This window comes from Pithys albifrons, chromosome 3 (assembly GCF_047495875.1).
Source record: "Pithys albifrons albifrons isolate INPA30051 chromosome 3, PitAlb_v1, whole genome shotgun sequence".
In the NCBI taxonomy this organism is placed as follows: Eukaryota; Metazoa; Chordata; class Aves; order Passeriformes; family Thamnophilidae; genus Pithys; species Pithys albifrons.
The window spans coordinates 87974631-87988885 of record NC_092460.1 but is presented as its reverse complement, the minus strand read 5'-3'; the positions used below and the strand labels follow the sequence as shown (position 1 = coordinate 87988885).

The 14255-nt window shown below is 39.8% G+C and overlaps 1 protein-coding gene across 1 annotated transcript in view; it reads left to right on the top strand.

The window, feature by feature from the left end:
- Positions 1 to 14255, top strand: part of PRKAR2B (protein kinase cAMP-dependent type II regulatory subunit beta) — a 95862-nt gene that overhangs the window by 17638 nt on the left and 63969 nt on the right. Inside the window, exon 2 of the mRNA XM_071552633.1 lies at positions 13316 to 13351. Within this exon, the coding sequence (XP_071408734.1) occupies positions 13316 to 13351 (36 nt within the window). The remainder of the gene's footprint in view (positions 1 to 13315; positions 13352 to 14255) is intronic.

The window sequence follows — 14255 nt, the reverse complement described above, 5'->3', positions numbered from 1 at the left end:
TCAGATTGTCTTCCCATGTAGGTACCTGTAAATAGACACTGAAAATGCATGTGTTGGACTTCTTGGATGGGCCTAGAAGAAAGGGATCTATGGGTCATGACCACATATGTTTGTTATGGTTGCTTTTATCTGTATTTCAGGTAGTGGTGTCATTATCACATGTAATTTTTCTAGGGAATGCAAACTGGGAGCACAGTAGGTTACTTTTTTTTTTAAGGTCCTCTGTTGGAAGAGCATTTTTTATGCCAAGAATTATTTCATTGCCTGATGACTAATCAGCCTGTTGGAGAGTTTTGTTATCAAGAGTCATGGAAAGTTGGCCCCTGGTAGGAATCTCACAGATAGTTACTGAAGGAAGTCAGGACGATGTTCTCAAGCTTTTCTAGCCAGGAGAAGAATGAAATTAATGTGAAGTGACTGTGATGCTGAAGTTTACTTGCAACAGATGCAACTTTTCAAAGGCTGCCCAAATTATTGAGAAAATGGAGTAGTGCTGAAAAATCCATGACTTGCCATTACTAGACATTTCTGAATGTGATCCACAAACAACAGAGCCAAAAGACATTACAGCATTTAGTTTTACTTCATCTTTCAAAATGCTTTTAATGCTACTGCAGTGTAGGAAAAAAAACAAATGATAGGAGATAAATCTTAGTATTTGTGCTTTGACCACTATTACAGTGGTACATTGGGCCTGTGCTGAAGCGAGTGCAGCTCCAGCACCAGCTGTGCTTCATTCACTTGCCCCAAGAACAGGATATTCCTTAGGACCATCTCTTTTTGGTCATGACTTTTCTAGTTAGATGCTTATATTTCTTTTGATTAGCTGGGGTTTTTGCAATTTTTTTTTTCCTGGAACCATCTCAGTGTCATTCTTCTTGTTATATTCAAGTAGTAACACTTGGAGTTTGGGCTTTTTTGGTTTTCTTTTTATTTTAGAGTCACTGTGCTTTCTGATAAGGTACATATCTCAGTCTTTCTCTAAAACCAAGTGGGGGAAATGTGCTTTGCCTCATAACATGAAAGCTAACAAAATTGTCTATTTTAGATCTGACTGAGAATGAATTATCATGAATGCAAGAGTAACTCCCTTTAAGAACGTAATGTTCTTAAAATATGCAAACTTCAAAATACACATCAAGTCCAAATTCTTAAATTTTACCAGGAAGTGAATAAGCAGGCACTGCAGATTGCAGATCATACATATTCATATACGTCTCCATCAAGGTACTTTGCACCACACATTTCTGCCAAGGTAGTCCTGGGAACCAGACAGAGTCTTTGTATAAAATCTTTGCTTCAGAACATTTTAATGGTGTTTGCCCATGTAGGATTTGTTGTAATAACCTAATAACGAAGTGACAAAAACATGAAAAATAGTAGGAAAGCGTGTGTCTTAACAGGTTTCAGGCTTTGGATTAAACACAGGTAGTATGAATGTGTATGGGAAAAAGCAGCTGTGTTCACCGTTGTTAAACCATATAAAACAGATGAGATAATTATAAGCTCTACATAAAGGTGTACTCCTTCAGAGAAGAATACTGACAGCCATGACATCTTCTGCAACCCACTTCCATCAGTGAGATTGCAACGTTATTCCTTTGTAATAAATGTATCTTGCAGGTACTGTCAAGAGACAAAAGACGTAGGCCAAAATTTTGTTAAAAAAAAGGGAGGGGGGACTAGATCACTGCTGTGTAATGGTTAAGGGAAGCTGTTGCCCATCAGGAAATCAGAACAGGTCACTCTTGTAAAATCTTTCTTAGTTTTCAGGTTGGCAGAAATATTGGTTCAAGGACAGGTGCCATTTTTTCTTCATGATATGAGATGGTGAACCTGAAGCATAGTGTCATATAAAATGTCAATTTGATGCTTTTACAGATGAGCAACACCACCCAACTGATTTGGGCATTGCTGGTAGTTCTTTGGCAGAGTGACCAGTTTTCCTTCTGTTCTGATAGAGAACATGCATACATTAGTAAATATGCTCCAGGCAGCAAAATTAGAAAGCAGGAAAGAACACGAAATGGATCTAAATGCCTACGCAGCAGTGTTAGAAAGCAAATAACCACAATATTCTTAAAATAGCTTCTGAAAGTTCAAGTGGAAAGAAGCCATTTACAGATGGTAAGAAGATAAAAGCATTACTGACATTTTGTGTCAGATTGTGTCAGATTGTTTAGTAGCAATTTTAAAGTATGCTATAGCAGAATCTCTCATGGAGATGGTAATAAATTAGCAAGGAAGAATGTTACTGCAAGTGGTGTTGGGATACAGTGATCATGTTAAAGAAACGAAACTAAACCACCCCAACCCACTCTGCTAGGCAGAAATAGGCAGTTTGGTAAATTGTACAGAACAGAATCTCTAGGTGGTGACCAAGCTAAAGCAGGGCTGCAGGTCTTGGAGTTTGGCTCTGTGGGAAGGACTGGGTCCTCATAGCCCAGGGCATGTCCCAGGAAGGCTGACCTCCCTTGTACATACATTCTATTGTTATTTTTACACTCAATTTTATATATCTTTTTTGATTTCAAAATATATTGTCTCTGGTGGGTAGAAATCTTTCTCATACATTCTACTAGTTTTTGTCTCATGTCCTGAGTAACCTGTGTTGAGGGCAGCAAGTACTCCAAGCCAGGATTTCTACACATGTTCACATCTTCAGCTTGTGCCTAGACAAATTCTGATGCAAATTAACTTCTTTTGGCCCATGGTATAACAGATAATTAGAAATACTGCTGTGAATTATGTATAGATTTATTTTTTTTCCTCTTATCTGGATCACTGGTTACTTTTAATGACATAATGACCTAGTGTACTGGTCACAAACAATAAGGAGGATGAATTTCCAAGGGGAAACGTGCTCAGTAACAGAATGAACATTTAAGATAGAGAAACCCAATACATCAGTGTCCTCACTTTTATGTCCTAACATGGAACATAATTTTGAAAGAATAGATTTTTAAAGTTTTTTAAAAGCCCAAAATCTTGAACAGGCTACTTGCGTGGAAAAAGAGCAGTGTTTGTTTCCCATCAGTGGGCTGTGACAGCCCATTTCATTGTGTTGGGTCATCAGTCTAACATATCAGGCAGGCATTTTGTCTTTATATTTTCAGTGTTAGTAATTACATACGGCATCAATTATTCATAAGAGTTGAAATCTCTGTAACTGCTAAAGTGAGAGAGATTTCTTTACCTCTCTTTTGAGGTTTGTGTTCTGACAGCTTAAATAACCAACTGACTTGTGGCATAACTCCAGCCAACGAGGCGGCTTTGTCAGGGGCCCAACCTCACTGCCCCTGTGCAAGGGCACAGAGCAGGGGGGATAAACAAGGCGTGTACACACCTGCAGGGTTGTCATCTTATTGCCATCATGGAGACCTGGTGAGATGACTCCTGTGACTGGGCTGTTGGAATGGAAGGATACAGGCTCTTTGGGAAGAACAGTCAGGAGAGATGAGGGGAGGGTCCTTCTCTATGTCAAGGATCACCTCAGGTGTCTGGAGCTCTGTTTGGAGTTGAGAGACGAAACAACCAAAAGCTTACAGGTCAGGAATTAAAGGGAGGGCAGGGACAGGTGACATTATAATGGGGGTCTGCAATAGCTGCCAGGCCAGGAAAACTGAGCACATGAGGTCCTTTATGGGCAGATAGAACTGTTCTCATTCAGAAACCCTGGTCTTTGTGGGGAGACTTCAGCCTCCCTGGTGTCTGTTGGAAAGACAACACAGCAGAGAATAAGCAATCCAGGAGGTTCTTGGAACGCACTGATGATAACTTCTCCAAGTGATAGATGAGCCAACAAAGAGAGGTGCTGTGCTGGACCTTGTTCTTATCAACAAGGAGGGGCTGGTGGAGAATGTGAAGCTCAAGGGCAGCCCGAGCTGTAGTGACCATGAAATAAAGGAGTTTGAGATCCTTTGGGGCAGTGTAGAGGGTTGCAGCAAGCTCAATAACCTGGACTTCAGCAGAGCAGATTTTGAACTATTCAGGGTAGGTGGCTTGGTAGAATGCCATGAGGTAAAGCCCTGGAGGGAAGAGGAGCCATTAACATGGTTAATATTCAAGAATTACCACCTCTGAGCTCATGAGTCCTAACAAAGAGGACATCAGGTAAAAATGCCAGGAGGCCTGTATGGATGAACAAGGAGCTCCTGGCAAACACAAAAAGGAAGCCTACAGAGGATGAAAGCAGGGACAGGTAGCCTGAGAGGAATACAGAGAGAGCGTCTGAGCAGCCAGGAATCAGGTTAGGAAAGTTAAAGCTCTGATCGAATTAAATCTGGCAGGAATGTCAAGGACAACAAGAAAAGCTTATAAAGATATGTTGGTGGTAGAAGAAAGACTAGGGAAAATGCAGGTTCTCTCCAGAAAGAAATGGGAGACCTCATTACCTGGGATGTGGAGAAGGCTGAGGTATGTAATGATTTTCTTGCCTCAGTCTTCGTTGTCAAGGGCTCCAACCACAGCCCCCAAGTTGAAGAAGGCTTCAAGTCTCAGAAGGAACTGGGAGAATGAAGAATCACCCAGTATAGGAGACCAAATTGAAGACTGTCTAGGGAACCTGAAGGTGCACAAGTTTATTGGACCTGATGAGATGCATCCATAGGTCCTGAGGGAATGGGTAACTGAAGTGGGTAAGCCACTATACATCATGTTTGAGACATCGTGGCAGTGAAGTTTCCACTGACTGGAAAAGGGGAAACATAAGCCCCTTTTTTAAAAAAGAGGAAAAAAAAGAAAGACCTGGAGAACTACAGGCTGGTCAGTCTCATCTCAGTGTCTGGCAAGATAGTGGAGCAGATCCTTCCTTCCCTGGAAAATAAGGTGGTGATTGGTGACAGTCAACATGACTTCACAGAGGGCAAATCATGCCTAACAAACTCGATGGCCTTCTACAATAGGGTTACAGCACTGGTGAGTAAGGAAAGAGCAATTGATGTCATCTACCTTGGCTTGTACAAGGCATTTGACATTGTCCTGCACCACATCCTTTTGTCTAAACTGGAGCAGCATGGATTTGCCAACTTGGAGGATAATGAATTGGCTGGATGTTCTCACTCACAAGAGTCGTGGTCCACAGCTTGATGTCCAAGAGGGGCCCAGTGAGGACTGGTGTTCCTCAGGGGTCAAATTTGAGACTGATGCTGTTTAGCACCTTTGTCAGCGACATGGATTGAGTGCACCCTCAGCAAGTTTTCTGATTACACCAAGCTCTGTGGTGCAGTCAGCACAGTGGAGGGAAGGAGTGGCATCCAGAAGGACCTTAGCAGGCCTGAGGGATCAGCCTGTGTGAACCCCATGAAGTTCAACAAGGCCAAGTGCAAGGTTTTGCACATGGGCTTACAAGAGAACTGGAGAGGGGCTTTTGCAAGGGCATGGAGTGATAGGACAAGAGGGAATGGCTTTAAACTGAAAGAGGGTGGGTTTAGATTACATAGAAGGAAGAAATTCTTTACTGTGAGAGTGGTGAGGCACTGGAACAGGTTACCCAGAGTAGTATTCAAGGCCAGGTTGGTTGGGGCTTTGAGCAACCTGGTCTGGTAGAAAGTGTCCCTGTCCATGGCAGGGGGGTTGCTGCTAGATAATTTTTAAGGTCCCTTCCAGCTGAAACCATTCTGATTCTTTATTGATGACTGTATGTAAATGCCAAAATATGACCATGAAAACATGTTGCTTTGTCGTATCATTAAAAAAATATTTAACATTAATTATAACCCGGAAATAATATAAAAATACTGAAATAATATGTTAGTTTCTCTGTTTATTAAATGTTTTCAGAGACCTCATTTATAACATTGTTGTTTTCCTGATACTGTAGTGATGTGTTTAAATAGATGCACAGCAAAACAAGCCTCGAGGTATTTATCCACATATTTAATTCATGGTTTTGTGTGGTGACAGCTTAATAATCAATGAATCAACTTGCTAAAAATTTTACTGAGCTATTTTGATGTGAATTATGAAGTCAAGCTTTTTGGGTTTTGAAGAAATAATTCATGTATTATTACTGTGTAGTTGTATGACCCTTGGAAGTACGTGATGTTGGGTTTGGAAAGGGGCAGTCCTAATGAACTAGCACATAATTCTGGGAATCTGAGCTCCAGAGTTAAATCACAGGGAGCACAAGGTGTAAATATCTGGTCTCATTTTCAAATTATTGTGACTATAACGCTTTCCCAGCTTTCTTGAGAAACTATTCTACAGTGAATAGAACTCATTTTGCAGACTGGGAAATGAAAAGAAGCAAACTAGTGAGTCAACAAAAACCTTAAAATTTGATTTTGGCTAGCATAATCTATTTTAGGACTAGAACCTCATGTAAGTTTAGTTCAGTTTGTTAGATATTATAAAAATGGAGATAACTGGGTATTCTGGTTTCTGTGTATTTTTATTTTTTTACAGATGTGTTAATTACTTCATAGACAGCAATGATTATGAATGTATTTATTGTGGTACAGATGGTTTTAAATCTGTAGATGTAATTTTTAATTAAAAAATAAATAAATCTTAGGGTATCCCATCAGATGTAGCTATTTTCTCTTGCCAACGTCTACTTTTCTTGCAAAAGCTTAATTATTCACTCTCACTTTTTCTCTGGGTAGCACATCAATACACTCTGTAGCATTGTTTCTTCCTCATCTTTGGCTTCTCAGTCGGTCTGGGATTCTCTGCAAGCCTGCATTTCCTCCATGCCCGGCTGCCTGTGCTCTGCTGTGTGTGTGACTGTGTGTCTGTGTGCCCTGTGCCTGCCCGGGGGGGTGCGCAGCAGCCACTCCTCCCCAGGGCGCACAGACTTGCACAGACTTGCAGTGCCTTCCACAATTCACCTTTCTTTGCATGGAGGCAGATCCCTCTGTGTGCAGATCCTACCCTTTGAGGAACTGTGACTATTCTTCCCCAAAGTGAATCAGAGTTTGGTAGAGGGATTCAGATTTTCCTGAGATGTTAAGGTCTGTTTTTTGGGAAGTCTGGCGGCATGGTTGCTGTCTAACCTTTCAGGTTCTTTGGCTGACTGTTACTTGCAGCATGTACCTGTGTGGCCATGATTTACCCTTTTTCCCTGTGAGAAGGCCAAGCCTATGTGCTGCTGTTCTTCAGTTTTATGTCTAGTTAAAAAAAAAAAATCATGTTTTGAGGACTGACTTATTTGGTGAGAGAAATAATAAAATACGTTTCGCATATTTCATCATTAAAATATTACTGTTGCTGTTAAATTTCCAGACATTGAAACACACTTATTCTGAAAGCTATGCTCTGTCTAACTACTGTATTGCCAGGGCTGTTTGTTTGTCCTCCAAATAATAGCTTTGTGCTTGCTGGGCTCATCTCCTCTTCTCATTCCTCACAGTTGTCATGGCCTTTCTCAGAGAAAAGACAAGAACCATTCTCCATAGACCTGACAACTCCCTCTTCTGTCAGAGTTACTTCTTCAAACTGTCAGTGAATGTTTGTCCTGCCTTCCTTGAGATTTTATGAGGTCTTACCAGTGTGAAGGTACATGAACATAGTTGTATTACCTTATGTCTGTCTCAGCCTCTGAAAAAAATCGTTCTACCTGGAATAATCCTGAACTAAAATGAAAGTTTCCTGTGATGGAGGCAAATTAGAGGGGCTCCAAACTACTACTATTATTGTTATCTGTGTTGTCCCAGTTTATCATTGTTCTGCATGGTGGGGAGTTAATTTTATTTCTTCCATTTGGACATAAAAATGTTAAGTTTGACTAAAGCATATATTTTAGAGTGGCATTCATTTAAGTATGATTTTGTTCTTGTTTTGATTAGGTCATTCTAATTAATATTCTCCAAAAGAAGACAAGCAAAAGTTAATTTACATAATATAGGAATGTAATTGCAGTAAGAATAATTCAAAGTTTTTCTGAAAGTTGTGAGACTTCTGAGAAAGAGTTAAGCTTGGAACTGAGAAGGTGAAGTGTGTAGTGCCCATGATTCTCATTGGTTAAAACTTGGCCTGGTTATTGTGAGGTATATGATGAAAAGACATAGGTAAATGAGGAATAAATCTTCTGAAAACACTAGAGTGAAATGGTATAAAATTATATGGTCTACTTGGTCTTAGTCTTTTGTTCAGATCTGGACTAGGTTTGACCCACTGACTTCAGGAAGGTCCTTCAGACTTTTAACACAGGTTTGGCCTCAGTAGAGTAGAAAAAAGTATGATTTGGCTATGGCATTTGTTTCTTAACCTCACATGGGGCAATTGCATCTTCCACACAAAGATGGTACACTGTGGAGTGGATGTTTCTGTTTGTATCTATCCATTAAGATCTATTAGCTGTGTAAGTAGAGATGGGGGTTTTGGGGCTATGGGCTGTCAAATTTGAGGGTTTTAAATAAGCAATAGCTGAATTGAATTTGGGGGTTGTTTTTTGTTTGTTTGTTTGTTTATTTGCTTTGGGGGTTTCTGAGAGTTTCTTGGGGTTTTTTCTGTTTTTGTTTTTTGGGTTTTTTAAGGGGCTTAGCCCTTTGCCATATGAAGAAATTACAGTAGCTAATTGAAAGTGAGGCTTGTGGAAAGTGTTCTAATTTTTGCTAATAGTGAAGATTAATCACTAATCTCCTGCCAGCCCTTGTCACTCAGAGCGGGCATTTTGGCTTTGTGTATTTTGCTCCCAAAGAGCATTGCCTTGAATTGCCATAACCGTGACAGGAGGCTGAGCAGTCTCCTGTTGGTCTCCGTGCACCAGAGCCGCTGCAGGGAAAGGGCTGTGCCCACCCTGCCTTGTGCACCTGTGGGTTCTGTGCACTCTGCAGCTCAGCCTGGGGCTGTGTGTTTGCTGTGCTTTGCAGACCTGCAGAAAGCACCAGTTTGCAGCTCAGATTGTCAGAATGCTCAGACATGTCCTTAACAGCCCCTGATAAGCAGAGTCTCTCATTGAATCCCAGGCTGACAGTTCCTGACTTCTTAGGAAGTCTGCATGTCTAATGTCTGTGATGTGTTTGGCTTCCTATTCCAGGTGACATTAATGGCACAAGAATCTCTGGCAGTTTCTGGTGCAAAAACACCTAAATTGGGAATCTACAAAAAGGGACAGCTCAAGCTATCAGAACAAGTTAACAATTTGGAAGCTGCCCAAATAGGGATCCTTTCTTAGCATTATCTTCTTAGTCCTGGTACTCTCCAGACCAACCCATAGACTCTCATTTCCTTCTCTACTTACAAAATTATGCTACTTTTATGGTCTTTTTTGCAGGACTGTTGTGATGATTGTCTGAAGTTCGTAAAGTACAGCAGGGAAAGGGGCAATGGTTAGACGTGTTGAGTGATGTAAAAACTTTTAGTGTATGTTTCATGTGGTTTGATGTTGTTTTTAAAGCCTGTGTTCTTGGTGAATAGATACATTAAGATATTTCATCCTCCCTTCGTAATTTGCTGATAATTTCTGTTTATTTACTTAATCTGTATTGCCAAAATATTTCAAAAGCTGTACCTTTGTACAGTCCTCTGAGCAAGGATTTTTAAACATGAATTTCAGTTACCAGCAGGTAACAGATGGTGGAATTTTTTCTTATGTAGTGCTAGCAGTGAAACAACTGGAATATGTCATGTAAGGATCTATAGCTTGTGCAGTGTCAAATGGTAATTTAATCAGGTAATTTCCATCAGGACACAGACCTCTGTGATTTCTCTCACGCACACCCACCTCACTCCCAGATAATTTTCCCCTGTTAGTTTGTAATAGATTTTGGTTGAGACAAAGTAGTACATGAAGAGTCATATTTAATATTGGAGTGACACCATGCTTGTAAACAAGGTCCTCTGTGCACAACAGTACATTATTGTGGTGCAGCTCTCTTTGTGATACTGTAAAAATTATTAAATGTCACTGGACATGTTCTGAATTTATCTTCATGCCAGTTTACCCTTTATTGGGAAAAATGCTTGACTTTTGCAATGACGAGGTTTTGCAATCCATGAATTTTGTTCCTTTTACATTTTGCACAAGTTAGTGGGGGGAGGATTTGTGTAGCTGGAAGTTACTGTAGGTAGTTTTTATTTCTAGCAACTTGTTTTACTGAATCATTTTGAGCAACAAGCCCTCAACACAGCATCACTATAACCTTTAAGATACAGTATGTTTTTGCTGTAGAGTTAACTTTGATAGTATTACCTGAAGCCCATTCATTTCCTAAGTTTACCCCTGCTGGAAAACTGGAGCTATGATCTGTTACCAGAGATGGGGGAGCCTTCTGAGAAGTCTGCTTGGCCTTCACACTGTAGTGATCAGTCCTTGGGCATCTCACAGAGCTGCTTCCTGCTGTGCCTGCAGACAGGCACTGAAAGCCTTGAGGAGCTGCCTGTGGACATGGCTGAGAGGAGGGAGGGGAGGGGTGGGTGTTGGGGAACAGCTGAAACAGCAGGGTGGGAAGTACAATGTGTCAGCACCACTTCTCCTGTGTATGTGTAGCTTGGACCATGGACACATGAGTGGAAGTGCAATATTCCTGTGGCCTGTGAGTGGGATTTCAGAGCTGCCTCATAATTCAGCCTGGATGCCAAGACTGTCTCTTGGTGTCCCTGTCTCTCTGGGTTCCGCTTTCACTTGAGCCATGTGAATCAAGACAGTAATCTTGGTCCAAAACTGAGAGTCAGCCTAACTCAGAACTCAGTAAGGACTGTGGCTAAATAAAGAAGATGTCCAGGGAAGATTATAATCACAGACAGAATAAATAGTATTTCTTCCCTGGGAATCTCTCTTTAGGCTTCTCTCTGTGGCTTCAGGAGGAGTGTTTAATATCCCTCATTGAATATTTCTGCCATTGATTTGTCCATTTGTTTCTGAGCCAAGACTTCCTGACGTATTTGCTTTATGGCTCCAGCAAAGTGCTTCTTAGATTTTTTTTTTTGCCCATCTTACTATGCTTATCCTGCCAGACATTGTAGTGACCTGATTGACCACGTGTCTACTTTGTAGTGAAAACAACAGCTAAATTTCTGTAGGGCTCGTGACTCCCTGAGACCTTCTTGTATGCTAAGTCTTCCATCTTTCTGAACAACCAAAGTATACTGTAACCAGAAAAATAGAGAGTAGTTCAACTTGCTCCATAAGAAAGAACTGTGGGTGCTGCTTTTATATCTGCCCATAACACATTTGGATGACCTCCATGAAGTCCCAGTCTGGGCAGGAAGGCTTTGTCTGGTTGCTGCTGAAACACTGATTATTCACATAAGCTCAAAATTAGTTGCTAATCAAGGTTCTGACATTCTTGCTCATTTTTTTTCCTAACAGTAAATAGTTTGTAATATCTATTGTACAATAAATTATGCTCCCTGCAACCAAATAGAAGAGTGAATTTAGAATTATGTAGCTGGAAAAGAAATTGTTTCTTTGACAGTCCCAGTAACTTGTTTCAAATTATGTTACTTTTGTGCTAGAGGTTCCTTATTTTTACTGTTCTATTGTGACTTTTTGTTGGATTTGGTTGGTTGTTTGATTGTTTTTTTTGTGGTTTTTTTGGGTTTTTTTTTGGTTGTTGTTTTTTTTTATTTAAAATGTGCTGAGGTAGATATCTAGAGGAGTTAAATCTTCCTATCTGCAGATTATGTACAGAACTGACAGCCAAACCCTCCCTGAGTTTGCGGAAAGCTTTTGAATGGAAACAGAACACTATTTTATGCTTTTTTGTTAGAAATATGTCAGATTCCAAGTTGTTAGTTTTCTGGGGTTTTCTTTAATATGAGCACATCTGCTGAGACCTGCTGCAAATTTACATTCTTGGGGAAACAACTCAGTCATCTGATGGTGACAGTCAGGACTGATGCCTTGAAATGAATTTGGCCTGTAACAGTAGTGACAAAATAAACAGCTTTGAGGAATGAAACAGCCCCCTGTATTATAAACAGCAGTTGCAGAAAAATTGGTGTCTACTTAAACTGCTTTAATAAAAATGGGTCTATATTTTTTGTGGGTTTATTTAACAAAAAATGTTGGGGAGAATTAGAATTCATGTTTAAAAATAACATTGCTGGTTATGTTATGCCCTTGTTCATCTGTATATATATTTGGGGTCTGTGATAGCTTGTTAACCAGAGGTTTCCTTGCTCGTGACTAGCACTCCAAACCTCTGTAGTCGGCTTTCCCAGTGCAATTTTTGCCATTGGACCTGTCACTCACTACTGTATGTTCTTGCACAAACCATCTGTGACTGTGGTTCAGAAATTGTAGCTTTGCTCTGCGTTTTTTTGTTCCCAAAGGAATAAGAAGTCAGGCTGTTGCTGTCTCTCCTGTTTTCTCAGCAGTTTTTTTCTCTTTATATTGGCTTAGATGTTCAAGACATGATGCATAACTTCCATGTAAAATTAAGTTGGATAAAGTAAATTAAGTTTGATTTTTTTTCATTTTTCAATTCTGTGTAAATATGAAGATCAAATTTTAAGGCTGAATATTAATACGTGCTGTAAGGACATACATTTTTAATGTAGCTGCTGCCCACATTTGAAATTAGGTCATTCAGATTTTCTTCTTGCTGTTTATTCCAGCAGTTAATATATCACATGAAAGTAGAGTTCAAGACCAATGTTTTATACTAATTAGGAGAAGACTGAAGGTTTTATTTGGAATGCAAAATAAAAACTTTATTTATCTATTTCATCTCTAGTAGCTCTTGAAGAATTTAGTAAACCTAGAAATGAAACAGAGGCAAAGCCATGTGCTTTAAGTTGTGTTTTGCAGTCTGTCCCAGTTGGAAACAAGACAGGAGTCTGATTACAAATGTTTGCAGCTGGAGATGTGCCAGGATGGCACTATGAAGCATTTGCAGTGGGGCTTGGGTGAGGGTTGGCATTGTTATTGACTTACCCAAGGAGTTCTAAAGGTTAGCCAGAGCAAAAGTCGATCTTCTAGATGTGTTGCAAATTAGTCTTTTTCTGTGTATGAGTATCATTGGTGTCAGAGTTCCAATAGGTATATTTTGTAAAAGTGAGTACGTTGTTTTACATATTTTTTTAATCCCTGCTTGCGTTATTGTCTGTGAGATGCCAGTTTCTGTGCACTTAATAAATAATGGAAACGTAGATCTAAATGTTTCACATCCTGTCAAAAACAGCTATAAGTAACAGTAACTCTGAGAAAGCAGAAAATGGTCTTGAAAAGTTACTAGTTACTGTCTACCATCTCTTGCACAGCTGCTTAATAGTTTGTGCGTGTGCATTGAAGGTGGGTTCCTATAAAGATACAAAAATAATGGCAAACAGGTTTTCATAGTTGTCACACTTTGAATGAAGTATAACATCATGTTTAAAGTGTGTTAAACTACTACAAAAGTAATCAAAATGTTTTATTTTCTTTCAGCTCCGGCAATAAACCGATTCACCAGACGTGCATCAGGTAAGTTGAATGAAGTTTCATTTGTCTACATAATAGTTGAAAAGCTGACAGCAATTGTCATGTAAAATGTAGTATGACATTAGTCAGAGTTCTTTAAAGATGACTGATTTGGGTTAACCTCTAATTTATCTGCTTTACTGAAAAATGTAACCAAGGTTTCAGGTCACAGAACTTTCATGAACCCTTCTTGTTGCTGTGAAACTTCCTAAAAATCTAAGGGTTTTTTCCCTTTAAAGAAAATAATTGTAGTCCTAACAGAACTGAACATTGAAAGCAAGACCTGAATGTAATCTGATGCAGGGTTACCTTGCTTACTTTATAGACAACCTGAAACTGCAATTTGGGGATCAGCTGTGCATGAAGGAATGTACAACTGTGCAAGAAATGCCACAGTGTTGTTCCAAACCAGCTGGTTTGTGTACACAGAACGTTGCTCTGCCACAGAGGGTCAGGTCAGGCCCAGGCATGTCATTGTCCTGAAGGTGGGGTGTGGTCCTAGGAATGCACCTGCCCATCTTGGGGCTGGCTTGGGTATGCTTCAAATTAACTTGGTTCTTGCTGGCTCAGAGGACTCTTCACCTTATTCCATTACATGTAACAGATCCCTCCAAATTACATATAATTAAAATTTAATTAATTAATAAATTAATATTTTATATTCTTGGCCTCTCCTTATTGTTTTGCTGTGTCATATCCTTCAGGCTTTATTTTTTTTTTTGAATGCTTTTTCTCCTGAAGAATGAGGCCCAGAACCTGAATCTTGTTTGTTTAAAGTGCTATGAATCTGAAAATGTGACATAAAAGTCTCTACTAAGTATAATGAGACTCATGTCAGACTCATAAGAGTCAGCAAAGCAGGAGACGTGAGCTGTTCCTAGTTATCTCAGTATGCAAAGTTTAAAAT